The sequence below is a fragment of the Lissotriton helveticus genome, chromosome 8 (genome assembly GCF_964261635.1).
Source record: "Lissotriton helveticus chromosome 8, aLisHel1.1, whole genome shotgun sequence".
NCBI classification, from domain to species: Eukaryota; Metazoa; Chordata; class Amphibia; order Caudata; family Salamandridae; genus Lissotriton; species Lissotriton helveticus.
The window spans coordinates 978,400,062-978,423,246 of NC_136069.1; the positions used below are offsets into that span (position 1 = coordinate 978,400,062).

General features: G+C 42.0%; 1 protein-coding gene across 1 annotated transcript in view; it reads right to left on the reverse strand.

Moving 5' to 3' along the window:
• GABRR3 (gamma-aminobutyric acid type A receptor subunit rho3) overlaps positions 1-23,185 on the reverse strand; it is a 964,887-nt gene that overhangs the window by 724,246 nt on the left and 217,456 nt on the right. Inside the window, exon 2 of the mRNA XM_078657818.1 lies at positions 22,130-22,197. Within this exon, the coding sequence (XP_078513944.1) occupies positions 22,130-22,197 (68 nt within the window). The remainder of the gene's footprint in view (positions 1-22,129; positions 22,198-23,185) is intronic.

Sequence of the window (23,185 nt, forward strand, 5' to 3'; positions counted from 1 at the left end):
TAAAAAAAACTGTTAACAACCAATGAAAAGTGTTATTTTAAGGTCACATGACTTGACGCGCTTACGCTACGCGAACTGGAGCGCTTCCGGGGGCGCTTACACGGAACGTATGTAGGCGCTTCCAGGGGCGCTTACGCGGCGCGCCTGAATGACGTTTTGTTAGATTTTAGGAAATGCGTTTAAAGTTAAAATACGGTTATTTAAAATCAAAAATACTACTTTTATAAGTATGCCACTGAATGTCTTGCATTATTATTTACTTTAAATACATAATTATATATTTTTTCGGAAGCGGGAATAGCGCTCTCGCTACGTGTACGGGTGCGTGTACGGGTGCGCGCACCCTGAGCGCTCCGAGGTAAAATGGTAAAAAAAAAAAAAAAAGGAAAAATACATTGAAAAATGTATTGTAGATAAAAATTACAAATAATAATTTTATAAAAAATATTATAATTAATAGTTATAAAAAACAGCTATTAAAAAACGTAATAATTCACTTTAAAAATCGTAGGTTACAATAGTAAGGAATTAGCTTTTAAAAAACCTTTGAAATTCACTGAAAAAACCATAGGTTCAACACTCGTTATAGTTAGGAATTAGCATTTAAAAAACCTTTGAAATTCACTGGAAAAACCATAGGTTTCACACCAGTTATTGTTAGCTGGACATTTTACTCATACAAAACCATTGAAATTCCCACGTTATAGTTAGTTGGACTCACTATAACTTGCGCGCCCGCAATCCACTGCTGATGATGTCACATATTACATCATTCATGACATGGTCAGTGACATCACTGATGACATCTCAAATAACATCACTGATGACATCACTGATGACATCTCAAATGATATCACTGATGACATCATCCAGTGAATGTGTGTTTCTGTAAAGTTAAAATATGTTTTACATATTGAAGAATGAGTGGATGTATGAGTGTCTGGATGAAGGATTTAGTAGGTGCGTGACTGACTGTATGAGTGAGTGATTAAATGTGTCTTACTGAATGCATGGGTTAGTGACTAAAGTGTCTGAATGTGTGCATCATTATGTCTGTTGTTGTGTAAGCTGCTGCATGTGTTGATTAGTAGCTATATGAGTGGCTATATGGGTTATTGATTGGTTGCCCAAGTATTTGTATGTGAGGGTGAGTGTGTGGGGGTGGCTGGGAGGTGTGTGACTCTGTGCATAGATGTGTGAGCAGTTGATTCACTTGGTGTATGGGTTCAAGAGTGCATGTGGAAACAGCTGTATGGGCGGTTGACTGTGTGCATGGGTGTGTTGGTGAGTGAATGGATATCTCAGTGCTACATGTCCAAGTAAGTACATATGTAAAACACAGTGCATGTGAGAGTTGGCATATATCAATGACTATACGTGAGAGCCTGTGATTGCGTAAGTGAATGTATGGATCAATGTGTACTTGTATCAGTGATTGTAAAAGAGAGTAAGTATGTATTAGTATATGTTTGAATAAGTAAGGTTATGTGTGTATAGCTGTATAGATGAGGAAATGGGAGTGTGATTGATTCTTTGCATGACTGACTAGGTGTGTAAGTAACTCCATGGATGAGTGGCAGTGTTTGAGTATCTCTATAGGTGTATGAGTGCATATGATAGTGTTGTATTGATGAGTGACTGTATGTATGTATGAGTGATTGTATGGGTGAATGAGTGGATGTGTGTGTAGACTTAGGAACCAGTGAGTGCGTATGTAGTAACTGGTATTGGTGTGTCAATGGTTTCTGGAATGGTAGTCTGTATTTAACACTGGATGCATCAAAGGTTAGATTAGAGTATGAGGAGGTGCATCGTATTATCACATGAATTATGTCATCAGTGATGTCATCAGTGATGTCATTTGAGATGTCCTCAGTGATGTCATCAGTGATGTCATTTGAGATGTCATCAGTGATGTCATCAGTGATGTCACTGACCATGTCATGATTGATGTAATATGTGACATCATCAGCAGTGGATTGCGGGCGCACGAGTTATAGTGAATCCAACTAACTATAACGTGGGAATTTCAATGGTTTTGTATGAGTAAAATGTCCAGCTAACTATAACTGGTGTGAAACCTATGGTTTTTTCAGTGAATTTATATATATATATATATATATATATATATATATATATATATATATATATATATATATATATATATATATATATATATATATATATATATATATATATATATATTCACTGAAAAAACCATAGGTTATAGACCATATATAGTTAGGAATTTGCATTTACAAAACCTTGAAAATTCACTGAAAAAACCATAGGTTAGAGACCATATAAAGTTAGCTGGACATTTTATTGACATAAAAGCAATGAAATTCCATATATAGTTAGTTGCACTAACTATATATCGCGCACCCGCAATCCACTGCTGATGATGTCACATATTACATCATTCATGACATGGTCAGTGACATCACTGATGACATCACTGATGACATCTCAAATGACATCACTGATGACATCACTGATGACATCTCAAATGACATCACTGATGACATCACTGATGACATCTCATTTGACATTACTGATCACATCACTGATGACATCATTCATGTGATGATACGATGAACCTCTTCAGACTCTAATATAACCTTAGATACACTCAGTGTAAACAGACACTCACAGACTGTCACTCATCCATGGAGTTACTCACACACCTAGTCAGTCTTGCAAAGAATCAATCACACCTCCATTTCCTCAACTATATAGTTATACACACCTTACTTATTGAAACATATACTAACACATATTTACTCTCTTATACAATCCCTGATACAAGATCACAATGATCCATACAGCCACTCACACATTCACTGGCTCTTATGCACAGTTATTTATATATGTCAACTCTCACATGTACTGTGTTTTACATATGTACTTACTTTGACATGTAGCACTGAGATATCCATTCACTCACCAATACACTCATGCACACAGTCAACCGCCCATACAGCTGTTTCCACATGCACTTTTGAACCCATACATCTAGTGAATCAACTGCTAACACATCTATGCACAGAGTCATACACCTCCCAGCCACCCACACACACACTCAGTCTCCCATACAAATACTTGGGCAACCAATCAATAACCCATATAGTTAGTCATATAGCTAATGATCAACACATGCAGCAGATTACAAAACAACAGACACAATGATGCACAAATTAAAACAGTTTAGTCACTAACCCATGCACTCGGTGAGACACATTTAATCACTCACTCATACAGTCAGTCATGCACCTACTAAATCCTTCATCCAGACACTTATACATCCACTCATTCTTCAATATGTAAGACATATTTTAACTTTACGGAAACATACAGTCACTGGATGTTGTCATCAGTGATGTCATCAGTGATGTCATTTGAGATGTCATCAGTGATGTCATCAGTGATGTCACTGACCATGTCATGAATGATGTAATATGTGACATCATCAACAGTGGATTGCGGGTGCGCGATATATAGTTAGTGCAACTAACTATATATGGAATTTCAATGGTTTTGTGTGAGTAAAATAAGGTTTTGTAAATGCTAATTCCTAACTATATATGGTCTATAACCCATGGTTTTTTCAGTGAATTTTCAAGGTTTTGTAAATGCTAATTCCTAACTATATATGGTCTATAACCTATGTTTTTTTCAGTGAATATATATATATATATATATATATATATATATATATATATATATATATATATATATATATATATATATATATTCACTGAAAAAACCATAGGTTATAGACCATATATAGTTAGGAATTTGCATTTACAAAACCTTGAAAATTCACTGAAAAAACCATAGGTTAGAGACCATATATAGTTAGCTGGACATTTTATTGACATAAAAGCAATGAAATTCCATATATAGTTAGTTGCACTAACTATATATCGCGCACCCGCAATCCACTGCTGATGATGTCACATATTACATCATTCATGACATGGTCAGTGACATCACTGATGACATCACTGATGACATCTCAAATGACATCACTGATGACATCACTGATGACATCTCAAATGACATCACTGATGACATCATCTAGTGTCTGTGTGTTTTTGTAAAGTTTAAATATGTTTTACATATTGAAGAATGAGTGGATGTATGGAAGACTGAGTGTGTGTGTGGCTGGCTGGGAGGTGTGTGACTCTGTGCATATCAATGTGTACTTGTATCAGTGATTGTATAAGAGAGTAAGTATGTGTTAGTATATGTGTGAAAAGTATGGTGTTCTGTGTTTAACTGTATAGATGAGGAAATCGAAGTGTGATTGATTCTTCACAGGACTGACTAGGTGTATGAGTGCATATGATAGTGTTGTAATAATGAGTGACTGTATGTATGAGTGATTGTATGGGTGAATGAGTGAATGTGTGTGTAGACGTAGGAATCAGTGAGTGCGTATGTAGTAACTGGTATTGGTGTGTCATGATGTCATCAGTGATGTCATTTGAGATGTCATCAGTGATGTCATTTGAGATGTCATCAGTGATGTCATCAGTGATGTCACTGAAGTATGGTGTTCTGTGTTTAACTGTATAGATGAGGAAATGGAAGTGTGATTGATTCTTTACAGGACTGACTAGGTGTGTGAGTAACTCCATGGATGAGTGGCAGTGTGTGAGTGTCTGCATGGGTGTATGAGTGCATATGATAGTGTTGTAATAATGAGTGACTGTATGTATGAGTGATTGTATGGGTGAATGAGTGAATGTGTGTGTAGACGTAGGAATCAGTGAGTGCGTATGTAGTAACTGGTATTGGTGTGTCATGATGTCATCAGTGATGTCATTTGAGATGTCATCAGTGATGTCATCAGTGATGTCATTTGAGATGTCATCAGTGATGTCATCAGTGATGTCACTGACCATGTCATGAATGATGTAATATGTGACATCATCAGCAGTGGATTGCGGGTGCGCGATATATAGTTAGTGCAACTAACTATATATGGAATTTCATTGCTTTTATGTCAATAAAATGTCCAGCTAACTTTATATGGTCTCTAACCTATGGTTTTTTCAGTGAATTTTCAAGGTTTTGTAAATGCAAATTCCTAACTATATATGGTCTATAACCTATGGTTTTTTCAGTGAATTTCATTGGTTTTTTAAAAGCTAATATCTATAGCTGTAAAATATATTCTTTATTACGTGACGTATCACGTAGCCACGTGAGACGCCTTATGACGCGTCGCATAACCGTGACGTATCGGCTCTGCAGCGCAAACAAAACCCGTAACGTAAGCGTGCCGGAGCACGCTTACAGATATATATTTTTTTTTTAACCTTAATTAGACAAAATCCACACGTGCACATATGTTGAGGCCTTGCAAAGGCACATCAAACAAACAGTCCCTACAATTTTGCCAAGTTTGCTGGAAATCTATTCCCTTAATTTTTTTTTTACTGTTTCTCTTGGTTTTCCCCTTGTTACGCTTACCGGGACGCTACCCGGTACGCGAACCGGACGCTCCAAAAACACAAGATGGCGGACTCCCGTTACGCTGCCGGTTAGCTGCCCGGTTCGCGTACCGGGAAGCGCCTCTACCGACTTTAATATCCCCCTCATCAATCCTAGGGGGTCAGGAGGGGTTTACCTTGCCCCCTTTCCTTCATTTCCCCCTTCTTTTTTCACCACATCTTGTCTCTCGAACCTACCGAGAGACAAGATGGCGGCCGCTCCGGACTGTTTACAATGTTGACAGCTACTCTGCCGGTTAGCTGCCCGGTGAGCTGCCCGGTGAGCTGCCCGGTGAGCTGCCCGGTTCGCGTACCGGGACGCGCCTCTACGGCGTTAAATCGCAAAAAAAAATGTATTTTTTGCCCCGCGGGGCACTTTAATATCCCCCTCATCAATCCTAGGGGGTCAGGAGTGGTCTACCTTTTCCCCTTTCCTTCATTTCCCCCTTCGTTTTTCACCACATCTTGTCTCTCGATCGTACCGAGAGACAAGATGGCGGCCGCTCCGGACTGTTTAGAATGTTGACAGACACCGGAGAGCCAATCAGCTTCGCTTCGCGAAGTTCCGTTACGCGTCAGGTACGCGAACCGGGGCGCTAACCGGAGCGCTGTCACAGATATATATATTTTTTTAAACGTTAATTTCTCAAAATCCACTGGAGCACATATATTGAGACAAAGCAAAGGAACGTCGGGCAAACCATATCTACAATTTTGCCAAGTTTCATGTAAATCTATTCAGCCGTTCGAGCTAAAAGTGAGTCCAACCGCCCTATGGAAAAATGAATGGGAAAAACACGTTTTGGGCCCCCCCTTTTTTCTCGGCCCCCCCTTGACGAAACCCCCCCAAATTTTCAGGGGCTGCTCAGAAACAAAATGTGCCATTTCCCATAGAGAAAAAATCCTAACTATATATACCCACTGGCTATCGCCAGTAGGTAATATACATATATAAACATATATAATCTGCATATCTATATAAATATAAATGCATGCACACATATACATATATGCATACATAAGCATGTTATTTACATGAAAGTTTTAAAAACACTAATAAAAGCAAAGCTAAAAAGCCACCTCATTACAAACAGAATGGCTTTAACTTAAACGAGGGCGAGATCTATTGCATTTTCAATGCTTGTTTACTTTGGTTCTATCAAGAAGGCATTCAGATGTGTCACACATTTGCCATTAATTCTGAATGTTAGCACTCTAGTTGCTCATTAGATCACTGTAGTAAAGCTAGTGCTCACCAGGGAAGTCTGCTGCTAATCATGGTTTGCAGCCATTTTCCCGCATTTTTTATCCCGCAGACTTTCAGTCCGCATACCATTATCCCGCAAGGTCATTGACCTCGCATACCATTATCCCGCATTTTTTCAAAACGCATGTGCATTTATCGCGCATGCCTTTACAAAGAATTACGTTTTAAAGGCATGTATGGTAAATGCATTTGCGTTGTGAAAACCACGATGACGAGAGAGGTAAGTGGGTTTGTGTTAATTTTTTCGTGGGTTAGTGATTGTGTAGTGTAGTGTAGTGTTGTGTAGTGTAGTGTTGTGTTAGTGTAGTGTAGAGTTGTGGTGGTTGTTTAGTGTAGGGTCATGCTGGGGGTAGTGTTTTAGGGTTTAGGGTTGTGTTGTAGTGTTTGCGTAGTGTAGGGTCATGCTGGGGGTAGTGTTTTAGGGTTTAGGGTAGTGTTGTAGTGTTTGCGTAGTGTAGGGTCATGCTGGGGGTAGTGTTTTAGGGTTTAGGGTTGTGTTGTAGTGTTTGCATAGTGTAGGGTCATGCTGGGGCTAGTGTTTTAGGGTTTAGGGTAGTGTTGTAGTGTTTGCGTAGTGTAGGGTCATGCTGGGCGTAGTGTTTTAGGGTTTAGGATAGTGTTGTAGTGTTTGCGTAGAGTAGGGTCATGCTGGGGGTAGTGTTTTAGGGTTTTGGGTAGTGTTGTAGTGTTTGCGTAGTGTAGGGTCATGCTGGGGTGTAGTATTTTAGGGTTTAGGGTAGTTTGCGTAGTGTAGGGTCATGCTGGGGGTAGTGTTTTAGGGTTTTGGGTAGTGTTGTAGTGTTTGCGTAGTGTAGGGTCATGCTGGGGGTAGTGTTTTAGGGTTTTGGGTAGTGTTGTAGTGTTTGCGTAGTATAGGGTCATGCTGGGGTGTAGTGTTTTAGGGTTTTGGGTAGTGTTGTAGTGTTTGCGTAGTGTAGGGTCATGCTGGGGGTAGTGTTTTAGGGTTTTGGGTAGTGTTGTAGTGTTTGCGTAGTGTAGGGTCATGCTGGGGGTAGTGTTTTAGGGTTTTGGGTAGTGGTGTAGTGTTTGCGTAGTGTAGGGTCATGCTGGGGGGTAGTGTTTTAGGGTTTTGGGTAGTGTTGTAGTGTTTGCGTAGTGTAGGGTCATGCTGGGGGTAGTGTTTTAGGGTTTAGGGTAGTGTTGTAGTGTTTGCGTAGTGTAGGGTCATGCTGGGGGTAGTGTTTTAGGGTTTAGGGTAGTGTTGTAGTGTTTGCGTAGTGTAGGGTCATGCTGGGGGTAGTGTTTTAGGGTTTAGGGTAGTGTTGTAGTGTTTGCGTAGTGTAGGGTCATGCTGGGGGTAGTGTTTTAGGGTTTAGGGTAGTGTTGTAGTGTTTGCGTAGTGTAGGGTCATGCTGGGGTGTAGTGTTTTAGGGTTTTGGGTAGTGTTGTAGTGTTTGCGTAGTGTAGGGTCATGCTGGGGGTAGTGTTTTAGGGTTTAGGGTAGTGTTGTAGTGTTTGCGTAGTGTAGGGTCATGCTGGGGTGTAGTGTTTTAGGGTTTTGGGTAGTGTTGTAGTGTTTGCGTAGTGTAGGGTCATGCTGGGGGTAGTGTTTTAGGGTTTAGGGTAGTGTTGTAGTGTTTGCGTAGTGTAGGGTCATGCTGGGGGTAGTGTTTTAGGGTTTAGGGTTGTGTTGTAGTGTTTGCGTAGTGTAGGGTCATGCTGGGGGTAGTGTTTTAGGGTTTAGGGTTGTGTTGTAGTGTTTGTGTAGTGTAGGGTCATGCTGGGGGTAGTGTTTTAGGGTTTAGGATAGTGTTGTAGTGTTTGCGTAGTGTAGGGTCATGCTGGGGTGTAGTGTTTTAGGGTTTTGGGTAGTGTTGTAGTGTTTGCGTAGTGTAGGGTCATGCTGGGGGTAGTGTTTTAGGGTTTAGGGTAGTGTTGTAGTGTTTGTGTAGTGTAGGGTCATGCTGGGGGTAGTGTTTTAGGGTTTAGGGTAGTGTTGTACTGTTTGTGTAGTGTAGGGTCATGCTGGGGGTAGTGTTTTAGGGTTTAGGGTAGTTTAGTTGTTTAGTGTATGCTAAAGGCATATTCGTTCTAAAAGTTTTCGTTATTTTAATTTGCGGCCTAATAGTACATGCGGGATTTTTTTTGCAGACTGATGTTATGCGGGATTTCGTCATATATTCGCTAATCATACTTTCTATGGCAAATTGAACCCCCTCATTTTGTTCCTTTTTAAATTAAATGTTTTAAGAGTTACCACTTTATTCCAATCAAGATGGCTTCAGGTGTGCCATACCTTTGTAATAAGTAGGACTGTTAGCACTCTAGTTGTTCTTTAGAACACTCTGGGACATTCTGTCATTGGGCTATAGTTGGGCTACATCTGGCTGATATTTGGGCTACATTTGTTTTTTTTGTCTCTGGTGGCCATCTTTGGGCTACATTGGGCTACATTGGGCTACATTGGGCTACATTGGGCTACATTTGGGCTCCAACATATATATAGCCCAATGTAGCCCAATATATATTTTTCAAAGTTAATTTTCGTAAAAACCACTGGAGCCTATATCTTGAGACATAGCAAAGGCACATCGGGCTACCAGTCCCTACAATTTTGCCAAGTTTGGTGTAAATCCATTCAGCCGTTCAGGCTAAAAGTGAGGCCAACCGCCCTATGGAAAATTGCATGGGAAAAACACGTTTTGGGACCCCCCTTTTTTCTCGGCCCCCCCTTGACGAAACCCCCCCAAATTTTCAGGGGCTGCTCAGAAACAAAATGTTCCATTTTCCTGAAAATTTCAGCCAATTCTGTCCTCAAACGCCAAAGTTATTCGACATAGAATTTTCAAAAATCCCATAGGAAAAAAATCCTAACTATATATACCTACTGGCTATCGCCAGTAGGTAATATATATATATATATATATATATATATATATATATATATATATATATATATTCACTGAAAAAACCATAGGTTATAGACCATATATAGTTAGGAATTAGCATTTACAAAACCTTGAAAATTCACTGAAAAAACCATAGGTTATAGACCATATATAGTTAGGAATTAGCATTTAAAAAACCTTATTTTACTCACACAAAACCATTGAAATTCCATATATAGTTAGTTGCACTAACTATATATCGCGCACCTGCAATCCACTGCTGATGATGTCACATATTACATCATTCATGACATGGTCAGTGACATCACTGATGACATCACTGATGACATCTCAAATGACATCACTGATGACATCACTGATGACATCTCATTTGACATCAATGACCACATCACTGATGATATCATTCATGTGACAATACAATGCATCTCCTCACATTTTAATATAACCTCTGTTTCACCCAGTGTTAAATACAGAATATAATTTTTGAAACCATTGACACACCAATACTAGTTACTACATACGCACTCACTGATTCCTACGTCTACACACACCTTCACTCATTCACCCATACTATCATTCATACATACAATCACTCATCTTTACAACACTATCATATGCACTCATACACCTATACAGACACTCACAGTCTGCCACTCATCCATGGAGTTACTCACACACCTAGTCAGTCCTGTAAAGAATCAATGACACTTCCATTTTCTTGTCTATACAGTTAAACATAGAGCACCTTACATTTTCAAACATATACTAACACATACTTACCTTGTTATACAATCATTGATACAAGTACACATTGATCTGCACAGAGTCACACACCTCCCAGCCAGCCACACACACACTCAGTCTCCCATACAAATACTTGGACAATCAATCAGTAACCCATATAGTTAATCATATAGCTACTGATCAAAACATGCAGCAGTTTACAGAACAACAGACATAATGATGCACAAATTAAGACACTTTAGTCACTAACCCATGCACTCAGTGAGACACATTTAATCACTCACTCATGCATTCAGTCATGCACCTACTAAATCCTTTGTCCAGACACTTATACTTCCACTCATTCTTCAATATGTAAGACACATTTTAACTTTACAGAAACATACAGTCACTGGATGTTGTCATCAGTGATGTCATCAGTGATGTCATTTGAGATGTCATCAGTGATGTCATCAGTGATGTCACTGACCATGTCATGAATGATGTAATATGTGACATCATCAGCAGTGGATTGCAGGTGCGCGATATATAGTTAGTGCAACTAACTATATATGGAATTTCAATGGTTTTGTGTGAGTAAAATAAGGTTTTTTAAATGCTAATTCCTAACTATATATGGTCTATAACCTATGGTTTTTTCAGTGAATTTTCAAGGTTTTGTAAATGCTAATTCCTAACTATATATGGTCTATAACCTATGGTTTTTTCAGTGAATTTCAATGGTTTTTTAATAGCAAATATCATAAGCTGTCGAATGTCAAGTACGTGGTAAGTGAAAACATTTTCGTGTTTATGCACACTGATCTGCTTTGAATGGTGCCCCCCCCCCTCATTTCTATTAGGAGTACTCTCTCTTTGCAGATAGTGAAAGGTAGTTAACGCAGGTCTTTGCCCCCATTGTAATCCGTCGTGCCTGCTTCTCTCTCCATTTGATTCATTGTTATCCAAGTATTTACTGTTTTAGAATTAGTTCTCTTTGGTTCATTCTCTATTTACAAACAAACACAGAGTCGCAATACTCTGTTTAGTCTTTGCAGATAACGAAAAATCGTGTAAAAAAAAAGAAAAGGAATCGAGCAAAATCAGTAGGCCACTAATGGGATCTCTTTTTGACCTCGCTAAAATAGAAACATTAGGAACAACCCCTCATGACAAATACAAAACTAGTGAGATGAACTGAACTCCACACAATGATGGCTGCAAAACAGCTCTGCTCCGCCACCCACCCCGCCCAAAATAACGATAAAGAACGGCTGCCATGATTGGTTGCGGAATGACCACGACGGAGCTACGAAATGGTGCTGCTCTCATGCTAACCCCAGCTTCAGTCTGAAACATCCAGAAACACTGTAGACTACCAATTCGATCAGTTCCGGTAGCGCCCCAATGTAACCCGGTAGAGAAGAACTAGCCCTCCCCTCTTTGACTGATGGTTCTTGTTGCCTGTCCCTTCTGTTGTCATTTAACAGAACTATTTAGCCTGCTGAAAGGGGTTGTGTTCCGACCGCTGGTTGGTGGAGACATTTTGACTATATTCTGTACCTGCGTTGTCGCGTAATGCGTCATATGACGCGCCGCGTTAGCGCATCCGGAAGTCATCCGGGGCGCGCAGCGCGTAACGTAAGCATAACAAGTCATGTGACTTGTTAATAAAACTTTTCATTGGTTCATTTTACTTTTCTTATTGTAATGATGAAAGGCTTGGTCATATGACCTAAAAATTACGCTTTTCATTACTTCCGAACATTATTTTTTCTTAAATATATGTTATAATGTTCCAGGCTAATGTACTTTCCCGGAAATTTTACAACTGTCCTGCAAGTAAAATATATTCTTTTTTCGAGAAAAAGAGCGTTTCTTCGTCCCATGACGGAGCCGTTGAGCAAAAGAGGGTCGACCTGCTGTCTTAGTCGCCGATACGCCTGAATATGAGATTCTTATCGATCACTTTATGTTGCAGGAATAGAAAACACAACAGCCCTTGACCATTTATCTTTACTGCGTTCCTTCGTATTATACCTTTTACCCTTCATGTAATTGGTCTGCTTTATTTCACTTGCCTTTTAATGATTCTAAAACAGTGACTATTATTAAAAACTTTACCAATGTATATACTACTACCATGTTTTCTTTTAAAAACCTTTATTGTGAAAATTTCATTATACAAATACGAGCCTATAACCACGTGGGCCGGCCACGGAGCAAACTGTAATCGTATATGATGAATAGACATTTACACTGTAGAGGAACGTAACGGGCGGGCCATTAGGTTGCAAGAACTAAGGTGTCTAACAGTTACGGAATCGGTGGACGTACATTTTATAATTAAAATACGACAGGGCCAGTTACAATAAAATTATCTAGATATACATTTGCGGGCAAGTACCATGGGTGACGTTAATTCGAACTTTCAACAGTACAGTAATCAATAACACATCAGAACTTAATATCAATAGGGATGTCGAAATATTCAATCAATTCTCGTCCCCGCCCGCCATGTGCTTCAAAACTGCATACGTATCTCGTGATTTCAAGGTTCTGCAACCAGTACACAACAAGGAGTTACGAGTCCCATTTATTCTGGCGCCATTTTGGGCGAGGACGGGCAGGTCCAGGATATAGTCAAAATGTCTCTACCAACCATCGACTATGATGATGTTCATATGCTGTATTTATTAGAGTAACACTCAGATGTCCACATGAAATAAATTTGCCACAATCTAAACATGTCATTTTAATCTTTCCAAAGTTCTTCTAAATATTTGGGACCGTTTCCCTTGCCTCTGAAGCTCTCAGTGCCACTTCTTTGATGAATGTACTAGCAGGTCAGGGGTTCTCCTCCAAATCTCTCTTTTATGCAGCACTATAATTAATTGGTGCCACCTCTCCATATGACGATGCATGGTATAGTTACCACAACTATATTTTTTTTCGGTTCCTCTAGAGAGTTCATCGTGGCAGATGAAGCGTGTAACGTACCGGGCATTTACCTTTTTTTGCATGTACAGGAAAGGAAAAAAAAATCGAGCGTCCGAGTTCTAAGGTGTCCCAGGGCCATTTTAGTGGACCAGGCCCAAATCCAAAGAACAGGCCGCCATTTTGAGAGTCCTGTTGCAGCCGCCTGTCGCTGTAGCATCAAGAGCAGCCGAAACTCAGCTGAATGGCAACTGAAACGGTAAAGGGGCGCCCCACTACAGCAGACGAGCCAGGCCCAAATCCAAAGAACTGCTATCTCACAGGCTAATGGGGCGACCCACGCCGAGTTTCAGCATTGTAGGATGACCACACAAGTACAGCAACTTGCTAGACATCACCTCGGTGCCATCCGGATCTCGGCGCCCCACTGCAGATGAAGTGCCTCTCAACTATGAAACCACCACGGTGACATCCGGATCTTGGCGCGTTGTGCTGCCTTCGGCCTATTCGCACATCGGTCCGCTACTGACGCCATCTCACAGGCTAATGGGGCGACCCACGCCGAGTTTCAGCATTGTAGGATGACCACACCAGTACAGCAACTTGCTAGACATCACCTCGGTGCCATCCGGATCTCGGCGCCCCACTGCAGATGAAGTGCCTCTCAACTATGAAACCACCACGGTGACATCCGGATCTTGGCGCGTTGTGCTGCCTTCGGCCTATTCGCACATCGGTCCGCTACTGACGCCATCTCACAGGCTAATGGGGCGACCCACGCCGAGTTTCAGCATTGTAGGATGACCACACCAGTACAGCAACTTGCTAGACATCACCTCGGTGCCATCCGGATCTCGGCGCCCCACTGCAGATGAAGTGCCTCTCAACTATGAAACCACCACGGTGACATCCGGATCTTGGCGCGTTGTGCTGCCTTCGGCCTATTCGCACATCGGTCCGCTACTGACGCCATCTCACAGGCTAATGGGGTGACCCACGCCGAGTTTCAGCATTGTAGGATGACCACACCAACTTGCTAGACATCACCTCAGTGCCATCCGAATCTTGGCATCTCAACGCCTAGTGGTATCTTCCATACAAAAAATATTGTTACGCTGCCTTTGGCCCCATTCGCACATCAGTCCGCAACTTAGACATCACCTCGGTGCCATCCGGATCTTGGCATCTCAGCGCCTTGTGGTGTCAGTCAGAAAATATTGTTGTGCTGCCTTCGGCCTATTCGCACATCGGTCCGCTACTGACGCCATCTCACAGGCCAACGGGGCGCCCCACGCCGACTTTCAGCATTGTAGGATGGCCACACCAGTGCGGCAACTTGCTACACACCACCTCGGTGCCATCCGGATCTTGGCATCTCAGCGCCTTGTGGTCTCTTCTACACCGGAAATATAGTAGAAAATATTGTTGCGCTGCCTTTGGCCCCATTCACACATCAGTCCGCTACTGACACCATCTCACAGGCCAACGGGGCGCCCCACGCCGACTTTCAACATTGTAGGATGGCCACAGAAGTGCGACAACTTACTAGACACCACCTCGGTGCCATCCGGATCTTGGCGCGTTGTGCTGCCTTCGGCCTATTCGCACATCGGTCCGCTACTGACGCAAACTCACAGGCCAACGGGGCGCCCCACGCCGACTTTCAGCATTGTAGGATGGCCACACCAGTGCGGCAACTTCCTACACACCACCTCGGTGCCATCCGGATCTTGGCGCGTAGTGAAGCTGCAGCAGCTGCAAATAAGCTTCAGACAGTGTTACAACCGCTGCTCAGAACTCTCAACTATGACACCACCTCGATGCCATCCGGATCTTGGCGCGTTGTATTGCCTTCGGCCTATTCGCACATCGGTCCGCTACTGACGCCGCCTCACGTGCCAACGTATTTTCTCCGCATTTTATACCCTATGCAGCATAACAGGTCATGTGACTTGTTTATAAAACTTTTCATTGGTTCATTTTACTTTTGGTTTCCTAATGATGGAAGGCTTGATCATATGACCTAAAAATAACACTTTTCATTGGATGAAAACTTTTTTTTTCCCCCAAACGATGAAAGCCCCACCTTGTTTCTGGATGTTTCAGACTGAAGCTGGCGTCACCATGAGAGCACCACCATCTCGTAGCTCCGTCGTGGTCATTCCGCGAGCAATCATGGCAGCCGCTCCCCACCAGAAGCCTGCAGGAGTCGGGGCCCCCAAAACTTTTGATGAATTCTCAAGGCGGAGGGGACGCTTTCGAGAATGGGGTCCAAGACCTAGCAGACAAGCGTCCGATTTCCAAGGTGTCCCAGGGCCATTTCAGTGGACCAGGCCCAAAAAGGAAACAGCCTGCCGCCATTTTGAGAGTCCTGTGACAGCCGCCTATCGCTGCACCGCAAGAGTGGGCGCAACTCAGCTGAATGGCGGATTTTGACACAGTGGACCAAAAGCGGACGGAATGGCAACTGAAACGGTAAAGGGGCGCCCCACTACAACAGACGAGACTCCACCTGGAGAGGCCCGTTCACGCCGCCTCCCCCGGGGCGCTCCACGCCGTTATTCGGAGCAGCATTGTAGGATACCAAAACCAGTGCGGCAACTTACTGGACATCACCTTGGTGCCATCGTTCTGCTGCCTTGGAACTATTCGCACAACAGTTTGCTACTGATGACCCACCCCCCGCGACGCCCCACGCCGTTATTTGCTGGGTGGCAACTTACTAGACATCACTTTTGTGTCATCTAGATTTCGGCGCGTTCTGCTGCCTTGGAACTATTCGCACAACAGTTTGCTACTGATCACCCACCCCCCGCGACGCCCCACGCCGGAAATCTGGACGTTGTGCTGCGTTGGGACTATTCGCACAGCCGACCGCTACTTCGTTGTTTTTCTCTAAAAATGTTTATATGTTATTACTATTTTTGTTTTCTTGTATATATTTATAAATTATTAAAGTTTTATAATCTTACTACTTTGTCGGAGTGCTATATATTTTTAATGTGACACATAATTGTAAAAACTTTGATGTACAAAGAGTCATCCCTGGAATCTTCCGCTTCACGCTCGGTCCCCTCCCCAATCACAATACAGAATGGTTTTCAGATAATAGCAACGCTTCTGCTGTGACGGATCTCATCGAGTGTGGGCCTTGATCTACTATAACTCCTTTGAAGACGGGTGATTCTTTACAGCTGTGGCCATAAACTACATCTGCAGGGCTAGCTGATAGCCTAGGACCGGCCTGGACAATCGGACACAGAGGAAAAGGAGTGTCAGAGGGTGCGGTAGTGAATAGGGCGAAAGGGAGGTGTCGGGCGGGCACAGGGTGTGATTCTCAGGGAAGAACAGCGCAGATGGGGGGAGGTTTATTACCCATGCATAAAACAGAGAGCGGGGGTGACCACTGCCTGGGGGAGATGCTTGCGAGGGTGGGGAGCCATGCTAAGGATCGACAGCGTTCACAGAGTGGATCTGGTCAAGGCATCTAAAATGGCTGCCGTGCACGACAAAAGTGTGGCATTTGAAAAAAGACAAGATGGCGCACACAATGTTTTTCAACAATTCCTGATTTCCTTCGAATCGAACGTTAACAGACGTTGGGGCATATTACCAAAGTTAAGCGATATTTATCCCTAACGATGCATTGCAAAGATTTTTTTACCGTCAGAAATTATCGCAGATAAACCTTGCTATTATCAAGGTTTATCGCAAATACGATAAAAAACGAGCGCAATGCATTAATGTCGCTGAAAACTCCGCGATATTCATGCATTACCGAGCTAATGCTCTTAGCCATGTTATCCACCTCCCATTGGATAACATGGCTAAGAACTGCTCAGGGCAGCTGTTACTTTTTGGAGATATTCGCGCTTATCTCGAATATTTCCAAAAGTTGATAATAGGAGATAGCGATGTTAGCGACTGTTTCCAGTCGCTAACATCTTGGCATGCCCACTTTGCATGTCATTAGTGATAAATATCACTCACATGCAAAGTGGGACCCAAGATGGTCGCTATCTCCTACTAGCCGTCGCTAACTGGTGTTAGCAACAGCTAGGTAATACACATATAATTTTATCTCCGCGAAGCGGAGCGCTGTTACAGATATATATCTTGTTTTTGAACGTTAATTTCTCAAAATGCACTGAAGCACATATATTGAGACATAGCAAAGGCACATCGGGCTACCAGTCCCTAATATTTTACCAAGTTTCGTGCAAATCCATTCAGCCGTTCGATTATTATTATTATTATTTTTTTTTGCCCCGCGGGGCCCTTTTAAAACCTCCACATCAAACCTAGGGGGTCAGCGAGGATCTACTATGCCCCCTTATGGTCATCAGCCGTTCGATTATTATTATTATTTTTTTTTTTGCCCCGCGGGCCCTTTTAAAACCTCCACATCAAACCTAGGGGGTCAGCGAGGATCTACTATGCCCCCTTATGGTCATTTGCCCCTTCGCTTTGGCCTCCTCTTGTCTCTCGATCCTACCGAGAGACAAGATGGCGGCCGCTACGTACTGTTTGGAATGTTTACAGACACCGGAGAGCCAATCAGCTTCGCTTCGCAAAGCTCCGTAACGCGAAAAGTACGCGAAGCGGTGCGCTGTTACAGATATATATCTTTTTTTGAACGTTAATTTCTCAAAATCCACTGAAGCACATATATTGAGACCTAGCAAAGGCACATCGGGCTACCAGTCCCTACAATTTTGCCAAGTTTCGTGCAAATCCATTCAGCCGTTCGATTATTATTATTATTATTTTTTTTTGCCCCGCGGGGCCCTTTTAAAACCTCCACATCAAACCTAGGGGGTCAGCGAGGATCTACTATGCCCCCTTATAGTTATTTCCCCCTTTGTTTTGACCTCCTCTTGTCTCTCGATCCTACCGAGAGACAAGATGGCGGCCGCTACGGACTGTTTGGAATGTTGACAGACGCCGGAGAACCAATCAGCTTCGCTTCACAAAGCTCCGTTGCGCGAAAAGTCCGCGAACCAGAGCGCTAACCGGTCCGCTGTTACAGATATATATCTTTTTTTAAACGTTAATTTCTCAAAATCCACTGGAGCACATATATTGAGACCTACAAAAGGCACATCGGGCTACCAGTCCCTACAATTTTGCCAAGTTTCGTGCAAATCCATTCAGCCGTTCGGGCTAAAAGTGAGGCCAACCGCCCTATGGAAAACTCAATGTTAAAAACACGTTTTGGGACCCCCCTTTTTTCTCGGCCCCCACTGGACGAACCCCCCCCAAATTTTCAAGGGCTGCTCAGAAACAAAATGTGCCATTTTCCTGAAAATTTCAGCCGATTCCGTCCACAAACGCCAAAGTTATTAGACATAGAATTTTCAAAAAACCCATAGAGAAAAAATCCTAACTATATATACCTACTGGCGACCGCCAGTAGGTAATATATATATATATATACATATATATATTTCTTCAATGCCACACCTCGATTAGGTGTAAAGAAGGAAGGCACACACGAAGAATCTGAAGCTGATGCTTTTATTGATGCAACCTCCCCCCTCCCCCCCCTGACAGACGCGTTTTGCCTCACGGCTAATGACAGCCCTTCACTTCTCCTGACCCCTGAGTAAGAGGCTGTTCCGCTCGTTGCTATTTCCCAGAGCTGGTCGGCCCTTTACTATCTCCGACCTGAGTATTTGGCTGTCCCCATCCTTCCCTCCTCCTTGAGTTGGACAGCCCTCATCTTCCTCAGTCCCTTTAGGAGATAGTTGTTCCGCTTCTTTCCTTTGTGGTTCTCAGTGTGTTGCTGTTCCACTTCCTTTTCGCTTGTGAAGCCGGACGGCACTCCTCCAGGGTTGGTTTGTGCTCTGCTTCTGGTGTTAGTTACTTGGAAGCCGGCCAGAGCCTCTCTGAGTCTTTATTTTTCCCTTTTAGAGCAGTCTGTCTTTTGCTCTGTCTTTCTTTTAGTCCTCCATCTACTCTAATCTCCCTGGCTTGTGTTTACTCAGTATGAATACAGAATAGTGTGCCTTTATTACCCCTGCCCTTCTTATGGGCCATAACTCGATCAAGGAATTCGACCAGTGGTGAATTCTCTTCTGGGGTCTCCTGACATAGGACCTTTGAACTCTACTTTGGGTTAAGTGGACCGACGGAGCTGAGTATACTTCAAGGTTTGTTAGAAGTTTTTATGACAACCCTGTTTATTATCTGTATTGTCTTACTTACAGTACCTGTTATACTGCCCGACTGTTATCAGCAGCACGACTAACCACGTATGGGGAGAGTGGTGGACACTCCTTGGAATATTCCCCCATACTTTTAGGGAACAGCCCCCTGTGAGTGCGTTTCCGGTGGCTATGGGGTAATGTTTTCTGGAAGTTCGGGGTGCTCTCATCTTTGCTCCTGTGGAATCTTGGCATATACCCAGCAGCCCGACACTGATGATATCCAACAAAGCTTAAATCGGGGCACATAACTCATGAACTCTAGCACGGTCACATCAATTTGCGGTGGTCGTATTTCTATTCAGAGGGGATACTGTGGGGCTGTTTGAGCTGTTCATATTGGGGGAAGAGCAAGACTAGTTTGCATATGATTGGTCCCCTCCGTTAGTGGCTTAGATAAACGAAAGTGTGACAGTATGGAATATGTTGAGAGCGATTACCAGCAGTATAGATTAATTTGAGTATTTCCATGCATTACTTGTTGCTACGTGCATCATCTAAAGTGGCGTGAGTATGGTAAGAAGTAGGGGGCATAATAGCAAGGGCATTATCACCGCTTTAGCAGGACTTTTTCCTGCTAAAGCGGCGATAATTTTATCGCCCTATTAGCAAGCTGTCGCTAAAAGCAGTTAGAGACAGCTTTTAGGCGATAGCGACCGGTTTGGTGCCCACTTTGCATGTCAGCGATATTTATCGCTATGACATGCAAAGTGGGCGTACCCAACCTGTTAGCGACTGAAAGCTGTCCCTAACACAGCTATCGCCTATTAGCAAGGCAGGCTGTGCGATTAAAAAAGTCACGATAAGCGGGATTATCGCCAGAACCTAACGCCTGCTCAGACCATGACATAACCTGTTTATCCAATGGGAGGTGGATATCAGGTTAATTTCCAGCGATATTCACCCATTGAGCCGCTATCGCCGGATATTTCATCGCATTAGAGACCAACGTTGCTAATAGCATGTTATCCCTGCGATAATATCCGACGATAGGCAGCGATAAAAAAAATTGCGCTAAGCGCATTTAGCGATAAATATCGCTATTTGTTGCTAATGTGCCCCTAGATCCCTTGCATGGCTTGCCATAGCATCTCCAGATGCACTTAAATGATGAGGCTCATAGATGCTAAAATCAAGAAGGAGTTGGTTGTGAACTTATCCAAAAGGAGCATAGCCTAGAACTATTCAAAGCTGTGATTCTCTTCTCTAAAGGCACAGAAAACTTTTTTTAAAAGAGTGATTTGAAAGACATCCACGGTAATCACTACTGGTTAAGAATATTTCAAGCATTTTAATCCATAGTTTTTAGCTGGATATGTGGGTCATGATCAGTAGTGTGGGTATGCCTAGAGTTGTGCTCCTCGGTTCGGTGTCACAGGGATTCATTCTTTTGCATTGTAGAAACCTGTATGGCATTGCTTGTGTTGCTGTTCAAATGGGTTGGGCACAGAAATTTGCGCTAGCCATTTCCTTATGCAGCAAGAGCCAAACCGTATTTGCAAATGATTGGTTCTCTTCTGTAATGGCACAAGTGAGTTAAAACATGAAAATGTAAGGGACCCATATTAATTACCTATTTGTCAGATTAAATTAAGCATTCCCATTCACCACTTTTTTATTGACAAAAGCAGGACATCAATCAACTGCCTCTTATGAAAAAAGCAAGGGTGTTGGAACAATTTTCAGAGTGGAGTGTTACCATCAATGTTGCATCACTTTAGTCATAAGAATTGTGAAAATCCAAGCATCACACAAAGAACAAGTGTAGAACATGAGTAACGCTTGTTCAGCAGTAAAGTGGTAAGGGTGTGTTATGTAGCCGGTGAATTTTGGAGCACATTGTTGCAAGTATATTATGGCATGGTGTTTTAGTGGACTATCATTTACAGGCAGCATATTCTCCATTGAAATGGGGATTTAATATGTACAGACATATTTTACTGATATTAATACATAGTGCATACGTGATAATGTACCCCAAATCAGGTTTCGGCTAATATTTGTTGTGCATCATAATGTAAAGTGTATTTATTTGTTTTGATCACATTATAATCTTTGTTTCCATCAAACGTATAATTTAGAAAAGTTGCACAGTTCATTTATAGTATTTGAAGTTTTTTGTGTGCTTGAAAAAAATATACATCTTACAGCCTTTTCTTTCACACCATTAAGGCTGTCACATAGTTCATTTTACGAAATCCTCTCGCTTTGCAGTCAGACAAAGAAAAGTAAATTTTAATTTTCATGATAAAAGAATAAGCATCAGTTTGTCAGAAGACATAGCCTGACATTTAGCCTCGGTCTCTCTATGCACAGCAAAAGTGGCATGATAAAAATAACATTTAAAAGCATCTTTATTGCTCATTCACCTCTGGAACTCCATCATGGCTATTTTGGGGTGCTGTAGCACCCCTCTGCACCCCTACTTCCAACACCTATAGAGAACAGCAAAAATGAACAACGATTTCATCGACTTTGGGTTGAATAAAACGTTGCCACTTCCACATCAGGTGGCAAAGCAGAAATGTCCTCTAATGTACAAATAAAGAATTCAAATCAGACTTTATACTTCAAAGAAATTTTAAAATGGTTTACAGGCAAGATTTTGATCATTTCAAAACTTACCATGTCAACTTCTGAAATACTGTCAATGCTTTCTATCTGCACATCAATGCCCACTGGAATAGGTGATCCTTTAAAATAATAAAATTAATTCTAACTAAATTATGAGAACAAAGATATCATATGAACGTATTTGCAACTAATGATTTATTCATACAGTCCGTTTTTAAAACACGCTAAAACACAGCTGTGTAAAAATAATGTGTACACATATTAATATAAATAACGATTGGAGTAAGAAGTGAGGTAGCTGTTTAAGGAATACAGATATATTACAAAAATACATACAAATCGTAAATTGCAGCACGTTGCCAATTTTGTTGGAAATTCATTCGAACAGTTCAAACCTGAAAGTGGGAAACATTGCCTTGCAGATTTCAATTTCAGAAACCTTGGAGTTTTGTGTCTTCGGGTAATGTGGCCATCATTTTATTTCTCTCATATTCGCACTTTACCCAGAAGGTACGAGGGAACATTGCAAGTACAGAGATTTGCATATCAAATAGCCCAATTGAAGTGGTTTCTGGGTCAAGGACCTTTGACTTAAAAATTAACAGGGATGACAACCCCTGGCTGAGGACACTAACTAAGCTGCCCTATGAACCACTGCATTTAATTACTGCGAATGAGTTTAGTTTAATAGCGGATGCATTCAAAACTATTTATTTAGAGCATGCATTGAATGGCAGGCATCATAATCCTGTGCGTAGCAGCACAATACTGCGAAGGGTTTTTGAAAATGTCCAAATTTATTTCTGAAAATTGATGTTTTGTATAATGCATAGAGTCGTAATCGATGAGTTAAAGATAATGCACCCTGATAGAAATTGGGTTGTTGGTTGACTGGGGTGTGAGCCCTGGTCAAGCAGCAACCACAATCCAGGGAAAGGCACAAGTAAACCCAAATTTAACTTATGGTTACCCCATGTAGCTTGACAGAGCAGTCCGGCTTTACTTAGACGCAATGTGTAAAATATTTGTGCAACATTCAAACAATGCAACAGTATAAACACCACACAAAAAAGATCCACGCTATGTTAAACAAATTGGGCTTATTTT